At 46.8% G+C, this 20,391-nt stretch overlaps 1 protein-coding gene across 2 annotated transcripts in view; it reads left to right on the top strand.

The window, feature by feature from the left end:
• The window catches only part of TNS1 (tensin 1), a 754,643-nt gene that overhangs the window by 336,844 nt on the left and 397,408 nt on the right, over positions 1-20,391 (top strand). For both annotated transcript variants that reach the window (XM_088463870.1, XM_088463869.1), the window contains one exon: positions 7,103-7,217. In XM_088463870.1, coding sequence (XP_088319996.1) covers positions 7,103-7,217 — 115 coding nt within the window. The remainder of the gene's footprint in view (positions 1-7,102; positions 7,218-20,391) is intronic.

The raw sequence follows: 20,391 nt of genomic DNA, 5'->3' as shown, positions 1-20,391 counted from the left end.
CGTGCGGTCTTCAATGCTCTCCAGCAGGCACAGCGGTTTCTCCAGGGTCGCCCGGTGCAGGTCCAGTCGGACAACGCTACCACCGTGGCCTACATAAACAGGCAAGGAGGAACTCGCAGTCGGGCGGCTCTCGTAGAGGTCTCTCGGATCCTGGTTTGGGCGGAGCGCAATCTTCCGGCCATATCAGCGGTCTTCATCCCGGGAGTGCTAAATTGGGAGGCGGACTTTCTAAGTCGCCAGGACGTTCATCCGGGGGAATGGTCCCTGCACCCGGACGTTTTTCAACTACTGGTGGACAGGTGGGGTCTTCCAGAAATCGACCTCATGGCGTCCCGGCACAACAACAAGTTGCCGGTGTACGGGTCTCGCACAAGAGACGAAGGGGCGTCTCTGGTGGATGCTCTGTCCGTCCGGTGGATGTTCCGGTTCGCATACCTGTTCCCTCCGGTCTCCCTTCTTCCACGGGTAATCCGGAAATTCAAACAGGAAGGAGGGACGCTCCTGTTGATAGCTCCCGCGTGGCCCAGACGGCACTGGTTCTCAGACCTTCAGGGTCTGTCCGTGGACATTCCTCTGCGGTTGCCGCTACGACCGGACCTTCTGTCTCAGGGTCCTTGCCTTCACCCGGACCTGACTCGGCTGTCTTTGACGGCGTGGCTGTTGAGACGGCCATGCTGAGGTCCCGGGGGTTTTCCAGCTCTGTGGTGCGTACCATGTTACGAGCTCGGAAACCGTCTTCCGCGAGGATATACCATCGCGTGTGGCATACGTTCTTCCAGTGGTGTCGACCGAGAGGTTATGCACCGCGGGAGTTTCGTCTGTCTCGGATTCTCGCCTTCCTGCAAGCGGGACTAGATCATGGGCTTCGCCTTGCTTCTTTGAAGGTACAGGTTTCGGCCCTATCTGTCTGGTTTCACCGTAGGATTGCTACAATCCCGGATGTGCGCACCTTTATGCAGGGTGTTCTCCGCATTCAGCCGCCCTTTGTTCCACCTGTGGCGCCTTGGGATTTGGCTGTGGTCCTGAGGGCTCTCCAAGGACCGCCGTTTGAACCACTGGGCTCAGTGGATCTTAAATGGCTAACAGCTAAGACTGTTTTCCTTCTGGCCATTGCTTCGGCCAGACGTGTTTCTGAGTTAGGGGCTCTTTCTTGTAGACCCCCTTTCTTGGTTTTTTATGGGAACAGGGCAGTGCTCCGCACTCGGCCCGAGTTTCTTCCCAAAGTTGTTTCCCAGTTTCATGTTAACGAGGAAATAGTTGTTCCGGCCTTTAACTCACCGGGTCTTTCCGTGGGTGAGGCCTCTTTGGATGTTGTGCGGGCCTTAAGGACTTATGTTGACCGCACTTCTTCGTTTAGGAAGTCGGACGCTTTGTTTGTCCTCTATGGCTTCCGTAAAAAGGGTTGGCCTGCTTCAAAGCAAACTTTGGCAGCCTGGATCCGTATGGCTATTTCTGAAGCTTATCTTCATGAAGGCCTACCGGTCCCTCCTTCTCTGAAGGCTCATTCCACTAGGTCTGTGGGTCCTTCGTGGGCAGCTCGACGTGGTGCCTCGGCAGTTCAGATCTGCAAGGCTGCTACGTGGTCTTCTGTCCATACCTTCGTGAGGTATTACAGGTTTGACACCTTCGCCTCTCAGGATGCTTCCTTCGGGCGGCGGATTCTCCTTTCTGCACAGGAGCGTCCCCACCCTTAAAGGATACTGCTTTGGGACATCCCCAAGGTATCCTGTGGATACCCTATGGACCCTGAAGTAGAAAATATGAGATATGGTAAGAACTTACCCTTGTTATCTCTATTTCTACGAAGTCCATAGGGTTCCACAGGACTCCCGCCCTGTCGCACCTGTGCTGCAGATGGGCTTTGCTCTGGTCACCGGTTTTCCGTCTCCCTCTGGTGAGAATGTGATTCTTGTATGTGTCCAGATCTTTGTTCTCTCTCTTCCTTCTCCTCCTCCGGCCTATGGCTTGGTAACTAACTGAGGTGCCTTGGCCCGGGGGCGGGGTATAGGAGGGGGACCTAGTGCATCCTGGGAGGCTGAAAGCTTAACTCTTTGGTGCCCTGCGACTGACGTCACACCTATACCCCAAGGTATCCTGTGGAACCCTATGGACTTCGTAGAAATAGAGATAACAAGGGTAAGTTCTTACCATATCTCATATTTTTGCATTGCTCCTAGTAGTAGTCCCCCCTATACATTGCCCCCAGTAGTAGATCCCCTATACAGTGCCCCCAATAGCGGCCATCCCCCCCATGATGTGCCCCGAGTAGCGGCCCCCGAATACAATGCCCCCAGTAGCAGCCGCCACCCTCATAACATGCCCCCAGTAGCGGCCTCCCTTTATACAGTGCCCCCAGTAGTGGCCTCCCCTATACAGTGCCCCCAGTAGCAGCCACCCCCCTATACAGTGCCCCCTTTTAGCCACACTCCGCCCCCCTGTGCTGTGCCAGAAAAAAAAACACACACACAGAAAAAAAATAGCAACTTACCTGATCCCCGCTCCTGCCTACGTCTGCCATTGTCCACTCCTCTGGGCCCGCTCTCGCTCTGCACTATGGGATGGGAGAGATGTCATGACATCTCTCCCATTACCCGCTGCAGGGGGAACCGGAAGGTGGATCTCATGAGTGAGCTCCAGACGGCTCCCTCCGTGGACGCAGCAGCCAATGAGAGCCTGCCTGACTCTCATTGGCTGGCTGCTATAACAAACACAACGTCGCCGCTGGTAGCGGTGTGTGTTTGTTACTGTGTAGGGCAGACCGCTCTCACTGCGGTCTACCCTACACTTGTGGGGCCCGGGGGACTAGCGGGGCTAGTTCAAGCCCCTGGGGTAGTCCACCCATTGGCTGCTGGTGGCACTGCCGGATGGCGCGCCCCTGGCGAGTGCCATCTCGGCCGATGAGTAGATACGCCCCTGCTGCCTGTCCTTACATATACATTCAGTAATCTTCTTGACCTTCCAACAAGTGAATTGTGTTTAATTGCTCTGGTGAATGTGCATGTACCCACCTATAATAGGGAAATTAGATTAATGTGTCCGAATAAAGTCTAATTATAGACATAGAAGAATAATTACTATATCTGCCTTCTAAGTAGCGTATCCTCCAGATAGTGTGTAAAACCAATGATGTAATAGCGGTAACAATAATACTGTTTGATTGTGTTCCGCGCAGTGATAACCAGCAGCCTTTATCTGCAGAAAACTCATTTTTTTGGTATGTCCACTTGAACTTGCTGTTTGGCCTTGAAAGAACAATGAACTTTATGGGGAGGGTTTGCTGCCCTCTTCTGGACAGTAAGCAGACAGCAAGCCATTTTGAGCTGCTCCTACGCAAGATTTATTATCTATAGCTCTTCTTGAATGTTTAAGAAATGTATTATTAAATAAATGAAGTGTGAAAACAATACTTTGTTTCATACTTGCCTACCCTTGTGGAAGTCGCAGGAGACTCACAATTTTTTGGGTAGCCCCCCTGCACCCCTGGGAGGGTAGGCACCTCCCACATTCTGCCCACATGACCAGGGGCACCAAGAGGGGGGGGGAGAGGGTACTATTTACCCGGGGCCTGGGCTTTCTGAGGGGCCGGTGCAGCCTCCCTCCCACCCACACAGCAGCCCAGCACACTGCTGGGCTGCAGTGGGAGACTGCTCGCGGCTGTTGAGCAGCAGCCGCAGCAGTCTCCTATGCCAGTGGAGGGTAGCAATCATACTGATCGCGCCCCCTCTCTGGCTTTGCGCCGGGCTAAGGGGCTCACAGCTCCCCCTTCCTGTGCGTGCAGCGCAAGGGTGTTTGGCCACGCCTCCCGTGATTCAGCCACGCCCCCTCTTCACCTGGGCCTGGCAGGTCTCTACGCCCCTGCACATGACCATAGGGTTACTCACTGTATCGATTATCAGAGAACCTGCATATGGGTGTGAATGTGTACGCAGTTGTGGTGCTGTTTGCAATGGCTCCAGTGGGCGTCTCAGTACTGTTAGATGAGGGTGATAGTTTACAAACATTCGTACCTCCGCAGCTTACAAAATCGCAGCTGTGATTGCAATACCATACATCTCTGAATCAGGCCCAAAGTACAACACTGAAAAAAACGGTCAACAAGTAAAACAGTTTACAGCAGCATGAACAGCATATGAAAGAAACAAATCTTAAATAGATAGAAGATCTACAAAATGACATGGCTATTGTGAAAACTGTCACGGTATACGGAGATACGAAGCATAACAGGTGAAATTCAAAAGAAGACACAATGTACTGTAAGTGGTATTAATCATATGTGTTCACAGACTGCACAAAATTATATAATGCAGATCTCTGGAGTGAAAACATATTTTTAATACAGCCACATGTCCCAACCATGGAGAGACCAGATTACTGGCAGACCTGATATATGTGCTTGTGTAGTGCTTTGGCTGAACACGATGATCTGCCTGCAGCGATAACCCCTACACTGTCAGATGTACCCTCCATCCCAACCAACAGCTGATCAGATTGTCAGTATTTTACTACCCACACACCTCAATTTGTGGCCATTTAGTTGTAAAACAGCCACATTGATATTTATATAATTATGAACCACTCTATTCACTCAGTGTCCTATTTCTGTACAGTTCCATCTCACGCCCCAAGTCACTGACATGAATTAACAAGTAAAGCAAACCTATTACTAAGGTATGCCCCCAGGATATGTTTTTAAACCTATTTTAGCCATTCACAAAATGTTAATTATCATAGAATTCACTTTGGTCTAATTCATTTCACAAAGCGCATATAAATGCCTATTACATGGAATTTAAACATTTGCTGTTTAATTATTTGGGGTCATTCCACTTTAAGTGTTGACAGATTAGGTATTCTGCAGAGAGATGTGATCTGATGAGAGAGTAGCAGCAATCCATTATTGCCAGCCTACAGTATAATAAGCTTGTTGTTTCCTGCCCTATGTCTCTCTCTCTCTGAGTGATGATGGCTTGTAGTACTGATGGTCTTTAACTAGATGCCTGTAGACACGAGACTGGAAAAATACAAACTACATAGGTTTATGAAGAACACAGTTATTCCCATCTTTTTTATATGATCAAATACATATGTATTCAGCTTTTGTCCCAATTAGTTACACTGCAAGGTACTCCCACCATTTGGCTGATACTCCCTGTCCCCACCTGGAGACTGTATCTAGGGATAAGACGGTCTTTGTGTTGGACATCTATTTATTGTGACTAGGCCAGAATTAGGTATGGCCATTGATGATCAACAAACATCAATGATTAATACCACTGATGGCCGATGGTTTTGCCATCAATGGCAGAGATCCAATGGTTCACCGCCCTCAATGGCACAGAGCCAAGCAATGTTTTTTTTTACCCTCCATGTGACGGGACACAGAGCTTAGCTATGCCCCACGACATGACCTGCAAAGCCCCACACCACTTCCTGATTGGCCTGCTATCTGGCCAGTATTAAAACAGGGATGACCATCGGTAGATGAAACCATTGATGGTTCACAGCCGATTGTTTCACACCATTGATGTCAACCACCAATGGTACCATCGATGGTAACCATCGATACTTAACCTACCAATGGACACTCCTAGCCAGAATATATTTGCCATACTATGTCTGGTGTCTTCTAATTGGGCAAGGCATGGTCAGCTGACATCCGATAGAAAGGCAGTCTCATTTAAATGTGACTATTCTTCAGGTTCTGTTGCCTACGGCAGTGGTTTCCAAACTTTTTTGAATCACAGCACCCTAGAGTATCAGCATTTTTTGTTTTCATGCCACCCCTAGGCCAAAAATTTCTAATTGAGAAATTCTTAAAAAATTATTACATTTAAGTTAATTGCGCTTAGCCATAACCATAAATAATTTAATTTGTTCCTGGACCACCAACCCATGTCACCCCAAGGTGCCACAGCACCTTGTTTGGGAACCACAGGCCTACAGGATACTTGAAGAGGGCACTATATCTGTAGTTTGGGCATTATGATGGGGCCTTGGAGGACACAATGTTGCCCAACTAACTGACAGGGGGTTGGAGTTCTGCTTTAACGTTGACCGTGTTCATATTTTTAAGTGCATTTATAAATAGAATAGTGTTCCCGCTAGGCTGTATTGGGGGGGAGCCGCGCCCTGCCCGATTTTAAAGGGGCAAACTGTGCCCTACCCTTTTAGAGGTGTCCAGCTAAAACCGCTTGGGTGGGAAAAGTTGCGGGGACAGATCTCTGCAGGATGAATAGATGCCGTGTGCATGGCATCCTTTCAGCTTGGGGGAAGCCCAGCACCTCCGTAAGCGTTGGCCATGCTACCAAGTGTGACTAATTGGGGACATGTCTCAAGGGCACGCACCATCCCCAGTCAGATGCGCCCACTATTTGGAAGCACGCAGAAACCCCCTACTCGCACCCTGCCCTGCCCACGGTCTAGCAGGAACACTATAGAGGTTATACATACATTTTTATATTTTTACTTTTATGGTCTGAATCAATTAGAATAATGCAACCTATCAATCCACTACGGACAATAATGAGATACTGTATGAGGCACTTTGTGCCTCATTATTGTTTCTACTTCCTAGATAATTGACCAGCTAAATTGCGCTACCTCAAATTTGTGTACATAACTGGCACACTTTAAAATGTATAGAAAACACATTGAATACAATCCTTATAATTGGGAAATATTGAAATATTCTTCCTTAAAAAGGGAACATTAATGTCGGTCATTTGACCTTTTTTTATAATGTAGGAAAAGCATTCAGTAACTATCCAGTGAGGCCATTATATCGGCAGAAGCCATTGTTTGCTATTACAATCTAGCCACCTGTATGACTTATCTTATATGGACAAAAGGAAGCAAATATTTGTAGCACATAACCTGAAGGTGTCTCAGCCTCCCAACAATAGGTAGAACTCAGGACTGGTGTATAAACTAACTCATCTGTAAGGTGGCGGCCTAGGTACATCGCATCAAATGTTTTAAACTCAGAAAAATAATTTTCTACATGCAACATGTTTACCGTAAATAAATGGGTAAAGTGAGAGTAAAATCTTTGCCATAATTTTTCTTCCAACTCTCTATTAATTTGTTTTTTCTGCATTCACAGCCGGAAGACCTGGAAGGGCAGAACTGTCACACATTCAAGATAAAGAGCTTCAAAAAGGTGAAGTCCTGCAGCGTGTGCAAACAGGCCATCACCAGAGAAGGGAGCGCTTGCCGGGGTAAGTGTGTCTTGATTGATGATTGGAGCATTAACCAAACTTGTAGGGCTTTTCCCATCTGCACCACAAACACTGCTGTACAGTAATCCGGGTCCTTGTGTCCAGTTTGTAGGACATCCCTCCACAGTAGGTCAATTTACTTCTTATGCTCAAAATATTACCTGCTGTTAGAAGTAGGTAAAGATCCACACACTTCCCCCGGGTACTAGAACTGCCTGGTTCCCATATCAAAAACCACTAAACATTATGTATCAATAGCACTAACTGGGCTGCACAACAATAATAGAATAAGTGATATTTAAAGTATTTCTTTCTAGTATGACCATACAATAACTGCTTAAACGTCACAGTATAGATAATGGTGATTATTATAGTACAGGTTATTAATTATGTATGTTAGTATAGGTTTATAGAGATGTAAGATTTGGAGAATAGGAGGAGGTGTCACCTTTAGAAAGAACTGTTTGGCACCAGAAGTTTTAACTCACAATGAGAACCTGGCACCTAATGACCTGAGCTCAGTATGAATGACACATTGTCAATAGAGAATTCTCTGCAGCAGAGTTCGCACAAATGGTGTTTTGCTGTATAGTCTTAGTTAATAATAGCTACTACTCTTAGATTGTATAAAACACAGAAACTGATAAGGACTTTAGCCAGTTCTGAGAACACTCAGTATCCGGTGGCCAAAGTTCATAAGTGTAAATATAGTAGGTGGGATGTGAGTATAACCCTTGTATAACAGCTACACATGCTCGCATTGTAGAGTCTCTTTGTCAATCCATGTGTATTTTTTATTTATTTTTTAAATATTTTTATTCAATAGATGAAAAAACATACAGCAAAACTATGCAGAGGTTTTTAGTAACAAACCCCCCCCCCCCCCCAGAATTTATGCAATACGAGAACAAATACTATAATAAAACAAAGTGACATTTCATAGGAAAAAATATATGTTGCACATGTTACTTTCATCTAAATTTTCTAGCAATAAACATAGAAAAAAGATGAAAAGAGAGAAATAATAAAGGAGAGAGAAGTGTGGCGTGGCCCACCTAAAAGAGGAAAAGAAAAAAGGGAAAAAGAGAGAGAAAAGGAAGATTGTGACCCAACTGGACTCCTATATACTCTACCTACATCTGAAGAACCAGACGTACAAATAGGGGGAGGCAAAATAAAACGAACATATAAAATGTCTATGACCAAATTATATAGACTCACTGGGGGGGGGTTGAAGGTTTGAAATCCAAGGATCCCATATTTTAAGAATGCTATTAGAAGAATTGCATAATATATATAGAATAGAATATATGATCTCACTTATTATAGGGACTGTTAGATGTGTATTTTGTGCTTGTCATCATTAAATACAGTTTTATCTCTCTTGGTTTAAGGATGGCCTCAAGTACCATATTTGCACATTTTAGCAGTACCAAATAATGTGTTTGTATTAAATGGAATAAAATTGTAAAGGCAATTTTATAATATGATGTATGTATTAAATGCTAGGAATGAATGTTTTTAGGATTCCATGGCCTGTGTCATAGACAAGCACAGAGAAGGTATTACAGGTCATATAAATCCTCCTCTATTCTAGATTTATGGATCTGAAATACAGAGAGAGACTTGGTTTAGACAGGGTTGTCTGATATATAGGCTTTTCCAGAGTAGAATGGAAATATATATTTCTCATTCAAACCTTTCTCCCCCAGAAAACTTCCTAATCCAATAGCCAACCACTGTGGCTCGGCTCCCCTCAGTGCTCACACACTGCTCGGGCAATTCTCATTCCATTCTTAATTCCTGAAGCGTCAGAATTTGGTGAAGACATCTAATGGGGCAGGGTCGTGGCTCAAATGACAGGGAACCACTCGAGATGTTACCTGTCCTGTCCTTGGGAATGGTCTAACAAGATGATGTTAACCTGATTCTCAATGTATATATTTGCCCCCTGGCTTTAAATCTCAGGAATGAAGGGGCCACCAATGTTCTGCTGAATAGAAAATAAATACTTAGATGCTCGTGTCTCTTAATTACCGTATAAATCTATGGGTCTTGTGTTCGATTACTATTTTATATGTTGTCCATTGATGACTGCATCTTGTGGTGTTTTCTCTACAATCCATAGTGAAAACATTTAATCTATATGATGTGTGATAACCTGCTATTGCACTCTACCCAACATAGAAAATCCCTGTACCACCTAAAAAGGGCACACGATACAACAAATATAATCACATGGATAATAAGGTATATATAGAATTATTTTACACTAAAAAGGGCATCCTTAGCATCCAACATCTAACGATAAAAATAGTCACTGGTCCTTAGAAGTCCGTGTTATGTTACAGTCCTGATGGGGACTCAAAATTTGTCCAAAAGCAATCTCCCAGGATGAAATTCCTCTGTACACAATTCCCCAGAAAAAGAGAGAAGAGAAAAGGGGAACCAATAGTGTAGTATGCCTCAGGATAATATACAATGTCCCCAAGGTCTGAAAAGAGATTTAGATGAAAACTTGTGGTTTTGTCCTTCCCCTTTTTATCAGACATAAGCTGTCGTACCGTACTCACTCTGATGGACAGAGGTTGCCACTCATAAAGGTTTCTTTAAACAAGGTTCCTTTACCTCAATAGTAGTGCATGTACAAGAAGTATACACCCATGTGAATACTATCAGGCAAAGTGGGCATTCCCTACTTACAATAACTTGTGTAAAGACTTAGGGGTCTATTCAGCAAGAGTGAAAATGTTACCCAGAATATTATTGGGCAACATCGTCACAAGTTTTTATCAATTATGATAAAATATGACTGCTATTCAGCAATATTTTGTGCAGGGACAGCAGTTGCGGTAACGCGCTGTGCCTGCAATGTCACAGAAAGCATTGTTTTCGGGATTCTGAAAACAATCCGGAACAGGGCGCTCCGGAACAGTCTCAGTCCATACTTGCGGTGACCACCGACAGGGTAAGTACAGCTCCAGTCTGTCCGAACTGATTGACATGTGTATACAGGCTTTATACGGGTGTGTATCATTAGGTCTACATTGTCTATATAGACAATGTTTGGGTAGACAATGGAAGATAGACAGGCAATAGATAGACAGGGACTGAAGGTCGACAGGGTCTGAAGGTCGACACACTAAAGGTCGACTGGTAACAAGGTCGACAGGTACTGAAGGTCGACAGGCAATAGGTTGACAGGTCATGTAGGCCGACAGGCAGTAGGTCGACAGGGACTGAAGGTCGACATGGTCAGAAGTTCGACACACTAAAGGTCGACAGGCAGTAGGTCGACACTCATATAGTCAAATGGTCAACACTTTTTTTTTTAGTGTTAGGCACTTACTCTGATGGGTCGACTAGTAACAAAGTCGACAGCTATGAAGGTCGACAGGCAGTAGGTCGACACTCATATGCTGTAGTGAAATGGTCAACACTTCTTTTTTTTTTTTTAGGGTTAATGTCAGGGTTAGGCACTTACTCCGACGGTTAGGGTTGGGCACTTACCCCGACGGTTAGGCACTTACTCTGGCGGTTTGGGTTAGGCTCTTACTCCGACGGTTAGGGTTAGGCACCAGGAGGGAGGGTTAGGGTTATAGACACCAAGGGGAGGGTTAGGGTAAAGATTAGGGCTAAAAAACAAAACGAACCATGTGTCGACCATATGAGTGTTGACCTAATGACCATGTCGACCTTGTTACCAGTCGACATTTAGTGCATCGACCTTGAGTCCCTGTCGACCACTGCCTGTCGACCTTCATACCTGTCAACCTTGTTACCAATGGACCTTTAGTGTGTCGACCTTCTGACCATGTCGACCTTCAGTTCCTGTCGGCCTACTGCCTGTCGACCTTCAGTACCTGTCGACCTTGTTACCAATCGACCTTTATTGTGTCGACCTTCTGACCCTGTCGACCTTCAGTACCTGTCGGCCTACAGTCCCTGTCGACCTTGTTACTAATCGACCTTCAGTCCCTGTCTATCTAATGTAGATCTAATGACCGGATACCATATATACATGTATACAGGCTAATATAAAGCCTGTGTACACATGTCAATCAGTTTCGGCAGGTTTAACAGGCTCTTATTGGAGTTACCTGTCGGTGATCACCGGAAACCAGGCACAGAGACTGGGCGGTGTTACATGATGCTGCAGGGACTTATGGGAAAATGTCGCTCTGTCCCTGCAGTTTTCGGGATATTTAAGTATTTTCCTCATATAAAGCCATTCTGAAATGGCGTTATATTAAGTTAATATTTATCGAGTGATTTAACGCTTTTTTGCTTTGCTGAATAGCAAAGAACGTTAAAGCACTATAGAAAACAATGGCTGATCCCTACCCTGCGGTACTCAGCAAGATGGGAATTAGTGGAGAAGATAATTGCATTATCTTCTCCATTAACCCATTGCTGAATAGGTCAAAAGCTTAAATAATGCAGAAACCAGTGTTTCCACATTTTTTTCATCAATTATATAATGCGGTATAGACCCCTCATTAATAAAAGTTTCTTTTATATTTCCTAGTTTTCTCTTTTCTCCAGACCTTGTTCCTTTCCTCAAACTGTTTGAGTGATCCAGCGTGCTCAATGTAATTAGCTAAAACTTTGGGTGGTCAGTTCACTTTATAACAAATGACAGTCGCTTCACATAATTATTAGCAGATACGCTATATAGGAGCAGCAGAAAGTACAATCAAACAGGAACACTTTCTGTATAAACAGGATCAAATGCATGCTGCAAACGTAACATGCTGCTTTCAACATGGATGGGATAGAAGAAGGAACACCACCTATAACAGTCTGGATAAACACCACCTTCTTTTTTATATAACACTCGGGGGCAAACGCAGGATATTTAAGGAGCGGGGGTGGGGTGTGTATATACAGGGGCGCCGAGAGAGGGGGGGGGCGGGTACAAATTACATGGGCCCGGGCTTGCTGGAGGGGCCCGGCACCCCTCCCCCTCCCTTCTACATCACAGCAGCCCAGCACATGCTGCTGTGTGCTGGGCTGCAGTGGGACACTGTTCGCAACTGCTAAGCAGCAGCTGGAGCAGTCTCCTATGCCTATGGGGGGGAGCGATCATGCTGATCGTGCCCCCCATTGGCTGTGCGCCGGGCTGAGGGGCTCACAGCGCCCCCTCCCAGCGTGCAGCGCCGCTTCGCAGTGTTGCTAAAAAAATATATAATTTCCCCTAAGGGGGCGTGGCCATGCCTCCCGCAATTAGGACACGCCCCCTGTCATATATATATGTATGTGAGTGTGTGTTATTTATATATATATATATATATATGTATGTGTATATATATATATATATATATATATACAAAGTCAGAAATCCACTGCACTCACCACTCCCGGGCATGGGGTGCAAATGGCTTGTGACCACATTGATTAAAACAGAAAACTCAGAACTCACCATTGTTAAATCAATCACAATAATGTATAAATACATAATGGGGTTTTGGTTCATGGATTGATCAATGCATTTAAGCCTGCAGCCTATATCACGGGACTCCATTTCTCTGCAGGTCCTACACTATGTATCATACCTATGGAAACCTGGTAGCTGCTATCACAGAGTTTAAACTGAAAAAAATTTACCTGGTTTAAAGCTCACCTGCCAACTAATGGCTTTTAAAGGCAAGGCAGTCACCAAACATAGCTTCTATCATACTACCAAAAAGGCAGCTGACACAGGTTATTATAAATGAGCTTGCACAGGGGTGCATGAGACAGCTGTGATCACAAAAAGGCTAATTAAAAATTAACCAAATATACAAAGTCAGAAATCCACTGCACTCGCCACTCCCAGATTTGGGGTGCAGACCTGCACTCGCCATTCCCAGGCAAGTGGCCTGTGACCACATTGCTTAAATAAATAAAAACAGAAAACTCAGCACTCACCATTGTTAAATCACTCACAATAATATATAAATAAATAATGGGGTTTTGGTTCATGGATTGATCAATGCATTTAAGCATGCATACATACACATATATTTTATACACACGCATGCACACGTATATTTCACACAAACAACACATGTTTGCTAAGCTCTGAAAAGTGATAAAGTGGAGAGTGATAAACCACCAGTCAATCAGCTGCTAACTGTCATATTTCAAACACAGCCTGTGGCATGACAGTTGGGAGCTGAGTGGCTGGCAGTATATCACCCTCCACTTTATCACTTTTCAGAGCTTAGTACATCTCCCTGCTATACTCTCTTACCTTACTGTGGGTAGCAGATGGGGACAGGGCACCGTGTAATTAGGCCCCTCCCCCTAGCAAAATGACACCAATCTAATGGAATTGTGTCGTATTGATTCCGCCTCCTCCCCATAGACCTGCAAATCGTGGCACTTTACCGCCAGGGGACGGGGTTTAATAAACAAGATGCCCGCTCTCTCCTCTGTCAGGGGGGATTTCTGGGTACTCAATACCCCCAGCACAGAGTGGCAGTGGAAGGTGACTGCCCCTCCATTCAAGAATTACATCTAGCCACACACTATAGTAAGTAACCTGTGCTCCTCCTCCTCCCCTCTGTACTTCCAGACTTAGCACCTCTGTTCTTATCCTGCTTTCTGTACTTCCATTATATGCCAGTCTGTCTCCCCTGGTCTGTGTGTATGTATCCATGTCCCCCTCCCCCACCAGTAGTGTGTATGTCTCCATGTCCCCTCCCCCCACTAGCAGTGTGTGTGTCTCCATGTCCCCCTCCTCCCACCAGCAGAGAGATGAGACAGTAACAGCTCAGCCTCATTTCAGTATAGTCAGACACTGCTTGCAGAGCTTGGGTCGGGGCCACACCACGAGCAGTATGTTTCGCAGAAAGAGAGCTAATAGAGGCATGCCTCCGATTATGGGGGCGTGCCTTGAGCACTGATGGGCACCTTAGATGTGTAATTTGACCAGGAAGTCCACTGCAGTGTTTAGAGATCGGAGCTCAGTCAGCAGCAGCAAAAGAAGACACAGTGATGCAAGTAGGAGAATCAATGGACACTGAAGCTTGGTGTAGTGAGGGGAGAGTTGCAATGAGTAGGGGGTGAGACAGGCTCACAGCACTCAGGGGGTCATTCAGACCCGGTCGTTAGCGCCGATGCACTCGGACCGGGTCGATGGCCCCCCACAGAGCATGCGCACGACGGCGCCGGCGCCGTCGTGCGCATGCGTGAGACCCGCTACGACCGACAGCGCCGGTCGTAGCGTGTCTCGATCCAAAGGGGGCGAGCTGTCGATGTTGATGGACAGCTCGCCCCGTTTGGAAGGCGGGCCGGGGGGGTGGCAGCCCAAACGGGGGCGTTCCTATGGGAACGCCTACCGTTTGGGGGCGGCCCCACTGACATCACTAGTGATGTCAGTGGAGAGCTTCCGGCTCAGACAGAGCCGAAAGCTCTCCGGGGCTTACGACAAGGGAGACCCTACCCTAGGGTCTCGTCGTAAGCCCCGATGGTCGCGATGGTCTTGACCATCGCGACCATCACCTTAGGCGGTCGTAAGGCTGTGGGTGTTAACCCACAGCCTTACCACCGCAAAGGAGGACGTCTTGAAAATTCAAGAGGTCCTCCCCTCATTCAGACCGAGCGCACGCTCTGTGCGACCGTCTCTGAATGAGGTCCTCAGACCCATCTCCATGTGTGCCTCCCCAGCCATTGACCTCACCGCATGTCACTGGGCGGTACTTGTATCGCCACAATACTTGTTCATTCAGCATATTAAAATTCTTTAAAAAATGCTTTAATCTTTGCAAAATATTTTAAGTATGTAGAATTTTATGTATTTATTTTTTCTTGTAGGGACAGGTGGGAGGGGGTGGGGGGCCAGACTAGTAACTTTCCTGGGCCCCCATTAAGTGTAAATCCAGCTCTGGACCACAGCTGTGTTGGACCGTATCACTGCACCGGAGACAGAAATCAGAGCATTGCGCAGTAAGCCCCCTAGGTCTAGGCGCCCTATCCAGCCGCACTTGTCGATTCGTTGAATATGCCTTGAGCCGGCCCTAGGTTTTGCAAAAAGGATTATGTTTTTCACCAGTGTTACCAGCTGGTTGGGTTCCTGACAATAGATAGACAGTAAAAAGGTCGACAATGTCTACATAGACACCAGATGTTAGACAGTCAATAGGTCGACTGAGGCAAAAGGGTCAACAGGGACAAAAGGTCGACACACTAAAGGTAGACATGTACAAATGGTCGACAGGCTCAAAAGGTCGCCACAAAAAATGGTCGACACATGATTTACAGTATTATTTGTTTTTGTTTTGTTTTTAGGGCTAGAGTTAGGCACTTACCGGAGGGTTAGGGTTAGTCATTTGAAGGGACGGTTAGTGTCAGGCACCTACCCTGACTGTTAGGGTTAGGCATCAAGGGGAGGTTTAGGATGAAGATTAGGGCTAAACCAAATTTGTGTTGACCATTTTTGTGTCAACCATTTCCATGTCGGCACCTTATTGCATGTCGACCATTAGTGTGTCAACATTTTGCCCCTGTCAACCTTTTGTTCCTGTCGACCTATTGACTGTCTAACATCTGATGTCTATCTAGACACTGTCGACCTTTTTACTGTCTATCTGTTAATCCACAGCCCAGCTGGTTGGTGCACTAAGGAGGGATACTGGGGTCAATACATAAAGCAGAGAAAAGTCATGTATAACTGAAAACAGGGCTTTTCACTGCTTCATTCTATTCTGGAAGGTGGTTACCGTGGATCGCTTTCCCCATACACTAGTATGGGGAGAGCGATTCATAGAAGAACAGAAAGCTGAGCTTTGTGTTCCTCTGCTGTGTACAAATTCGCGATCTCAAGATGGTGTAGTTTGTACTGCGAAAAGAGCAGAGGCTCCCTGTCTGTCACCCTGCGAGCCTCCTTTATTGACCAGCGTCCTTTGCAGCAGGTCTTGCGTAACCTGCTAGTCTTAGACGATGGCGCATGCACACAGGACCAGATGTCAGATGCCAGTGATGGGGAGATAAGACAAACATCTACAGTATATATTGCATCGAACTTATGTGATATATAGAGAACATATCTTTGACGTATAGACGAGACAGCAAGCAGTATTGTGAACAAGTTTGTGGATCTTGAAGTTCAATCCAATTAGCCTCAAGCCCCTAGGCGCAAATAAGTGTGTCTGTATGCCACACTTACAGTATTGTCAGGCTCACGGATTTTTGCGACAGGGCTGCACACAAAATTGTGTAGATCAGGCCATGAATGCGGCAAGTTGTGGTGCCATTACTACCTTTTCTATGCTGTTGCAATGGCAATTCATCCCATTCGCAGCTAACTGGATTGAGACCTTGGTGTGTCATTCAAAGCATTTCAGATTGCTTCCTTTCTCAAGGATGTGGTTAATACAGAACACTGGTTCAGCGCTGTGCCACCCACATTTATCCTTGTTTAGTTACTTGCTGAACCCTACCATGTTTCTATTAAAGTCTGTCACATATCTTTATCAACAAATAAAATGTATTATAATTAAATGCAGCAATACAGCTGCATTTTTTTACGATAAATATATCTTAATAGTGTTATTTGGGCATAGATTAGCCTGAAGCTCAGTGATATTCAACCATTTTCAACTCACGGCACACAGAACAAAATATTAAAACTGCCAAGTTGTTTTTTGTTTTTTTTCAAATATAATATATATAACAAATATCAACATCACAATGGCCCCCAAAGGAAAAAAACAAAAACACAATAACAGTGGCCCCTACAGAAGAACCACAATCAAAATGGCCCCTACACAAAAAAACAATCACAATGGCCCCCACAGAAAACAATAAAAAGACACAGTAACAGTGGCCCTCACAGAAAACAATAAACACAATAACTGTGGCCCCCACAGATTAAATACAATAACCATGGCCCCCACAGATAAAAAAAACCCAAAACACTAAAACAGTGGCCCCCAAAGAAGAACCACAATGACAGTGGCCCCCACAGAACAAAATAAGACACATTGGCCCCTACCTTTCAGTAGCAGAATAATAAGATTGTCCCTGGCACTCAGCATTGGGACTTGCTGCAGCACTGGAGTGGAAAGAGCCTGCCTGCTTAATCGCTCACTGCAGAACTGTGCAGGCAGGAGGGAGAGCGAATTATGATGTCACGCCACCGCATCTCCATAGGACAGGACACAGGTCATGGCCCGGGTTGCGTCTGAGCAACCTGGAAGAGCCCAGTGCTGCCCGGGCCTGAAGTTTTAAGATAAACTAGCAGAGTAGATGTATGCGCTGATGGGCAGATCTCCCGCGGCACACTTGAGAACCGCTAGTGTGTGCGGCACTGCGGTTGAAAAACGCTGCTGAAGCTCATCAAAGTGTTTCAAGAGATGTGTGTACTGAACCCCAATAGTGTAGCTACTGATACTGGTAATGGAGTCAGGAGGAAGCCACAGACTGACAGTTATTGTATATTGTCAAACGTACCTACTCTCCTGGAACCTACAGTAGACTCCGGATTTTCAGGTAGTCCCCCAAGCTTCCTGAAGGGTAGGAGGGTTATGGTTAGGCACTATGGGGGAGGGTTAGGTTTAGGGTGCGGAGGGGAGATTGGGTTTAGACACTAGGGGGGAAGGACTAGGTTTAGGCAGTGGCGAGGGAGGGGTAAGGGGAGGGTTAGGATACTGACCAACAGGAATCAGTCTCCTAATCCTGTCAGGTTGCCGGTTTAAGGATTATGACCGCCAGGATCCCGAGCGCCAGCATCCCGTACCCAACCAGGGAGTTTGTAGCAATGGAGAGGTATCCTGATATCTAAGCTGAAGTGATGACCCTGGAAACTCTCTGCTGTATGGACTACATACCTACCTGCTCCTTCCCCATAACTATGAGAACACACTCAGCCTAACAAATGGGTGTATCTGTCTTGAGTGAGGGAGCCTATGCAGCTTCTTACTGATAACCAACCGCCACTTGGCCACATTTATTTAATAGTACTCCTCTCAGTGTCACTGAAGCGACACAATGGGGCGGATGCACGGTTGTGTATTGTGGATGAATCTTGTGTGTTTATTGCACTGTGCCTGTTCCATTGCCAATCACAAGCATCTAAAGGCCATTCAGAGTTATACGCAACTGAGTTGCATCACCACTTATGCAAAGTTATGTGCACGCAGATATCCGTCTGTTATCAAAACATTCAACTCTGAATTGGCCCCAAGATGTACAAATGACCCACATTACATCAAATAGAAGAAATATATGACACCTTATGGCCAACATAGTTACTATAATATTCATTTACACGTACATTATCAATACAGATTGTAATATTCATGAAATAGGAGACAGGTTATAATACACATTATCCCAATTTAAAAGGGGAGCAAATAGATAGGGTGTCAACCGTGACATTGAAGAATATTCTATGGGAACATAAATGAAACCGTACACCTGCCTTGATAAGGTGCATCTTCCATCCCAAGCATACACAGTGTAGTGCATGGGTTTAATGAAGTACGCTTAGTGCCACCTGCATCAGACATTAACGTAGAGCATTGCAGACAGGCAGAGCCGACCTTAGCCAAATTAGTGCCCTAGGCGTGGTCTCACTGTGCTATGGCCCCTTCCCCATTGTGCTGCGCTCCTCGCACCCCTCACTCAGCACAGATCACAGCACACATCACCCAGCACCCCTGTCCCAGCACAGCATATAGAAGGAGCGCCGCTGATCGGTGGCATAACTACGGGCGGTGCAGGGGGTGCGGCTGCACCCCCTGTACCCTCCATTTGCCGGGCGCCCGCTGAGTGTGTTACCAGCGGGCACCCGCTCCTTCTTCCCTCCCTCCCCCCGGCGCCAGCGGAAGCCGAAGCTCACTCCTGAGCTCCGGCTTCCGGGCCCCGCAATGCACTATGGGAGTGACGTAATGACGTCACTCCCATAGTTTCGAGGAGCGGGCACCGGGGCGGACGGCAGCAGCACTGGAGCGGGGATTAAGGTAAGTATTTTGTTTTTATTTTTTTTGTGTGTGGTTGTCACTACAGGGGGCTTACTATTGGGGGCATTACTGGGGCCACTACAGGGGGCATTACTGGGGTCACTACAGGGGGCTTACTACTGGGGGCCTACAAGGGGCATTACTGGGGTCACTACAGGGGGCTTACTACTGGGGCCTACGGGGGCTTACTACAGGGGGCTTACTACTGGGGTCACTACATGGGGCTTACTACTGGGGGCACTACTGGGGCTTACTACTGGGGGCATTACAGGGGGCTTACTACTGGAGTCACTACAGGGACTTACTACTGGGGCACTACAGGGGGCTTACTACTGGGGTTATTACAGGGAAGCTTACTACTGGGGGCATTACAGGGGGCTTACTACTGGGGGCACTGCAGGGGCCTTACTACTGGGGGCACTATTGGGAGAACTACAACTGGGAGCACTACAGGGGCCTTACTACTGGGGGCACTTCAAGGGGCATTACTACTGGGGCACTGCAGGGAGCATTACTACTGGGGGCACTACAAGGGCATTACAACTGGGGGCACTACAGGGGCCCTTACTCCCGGGGGCACTGCATAGGGGGACAACTACTGGAGGTACTGCATAGGGGTGGACCATTACTGGGGGGCACTACATAGGCGGGCACTGTATAAGGGGACCTCTACAGAGGGCACTGCACAGGGGGACCACTACTGGGGGAACTGCATAGGGGGGCGGTGGCAGCTGGGGCTGGCATAGGTGCTGGGGGGGTGGTTAATTTTAATTTGGGGGGGTACCAACATTTATCTTGCCTCCGGGTGCCTGGGATGAAGCTACGCCACTGGCTGCCGCTGATGTTATAAGAGGGGTCGGGTGAACAAGGGCCAGCGGACCAGGGCTGTGCTGGGCCCTGGTACTTTCAGGGAGGGGCTAGACCTAACGTAAGGAGGTTTGGCCACACCTCCTTACAACCAAAAATAGAAAACAGTAATTACTGCGCGCTCCATCCATGTGATCGCTCACCCCCCACTCCCCTCTGGACTGCCAGAGGAGACTGCTGCCACTGACAGGTGAGGGAATGGGGGAGGGCGGCAGACCCAACCCCCGCCGGACCCCTCCATCAAGCCTGGGCAATTAGTGCGCCCCTGCCTCTCCAACAAGCTGTCCCAGATCCCTGCACTTCAACACATTTGCAACATACACTCACTGGCTGGTGAGCTGTATAGAACCTTGCTCTGC

This window comes from Taudactylus pleione, unplaced genomic scaffold (genome assembly GCF_031769625.1).
Source record: "Taudactylus pleione unplaced genomic scaffold, aTauple2 ptg001477l, whole genome shotgun sequence".
NCBI classification, from domain to species: domain Eukaryota; kingdom Metazoa; phylum Chordata; class Amphibia; order Anura; family Myobatrachidae; genus Taudactylus; species Taudactylus pleione.
This window is presented reverse-complemented; position numbering and strand designations above follow the sequence as displayed.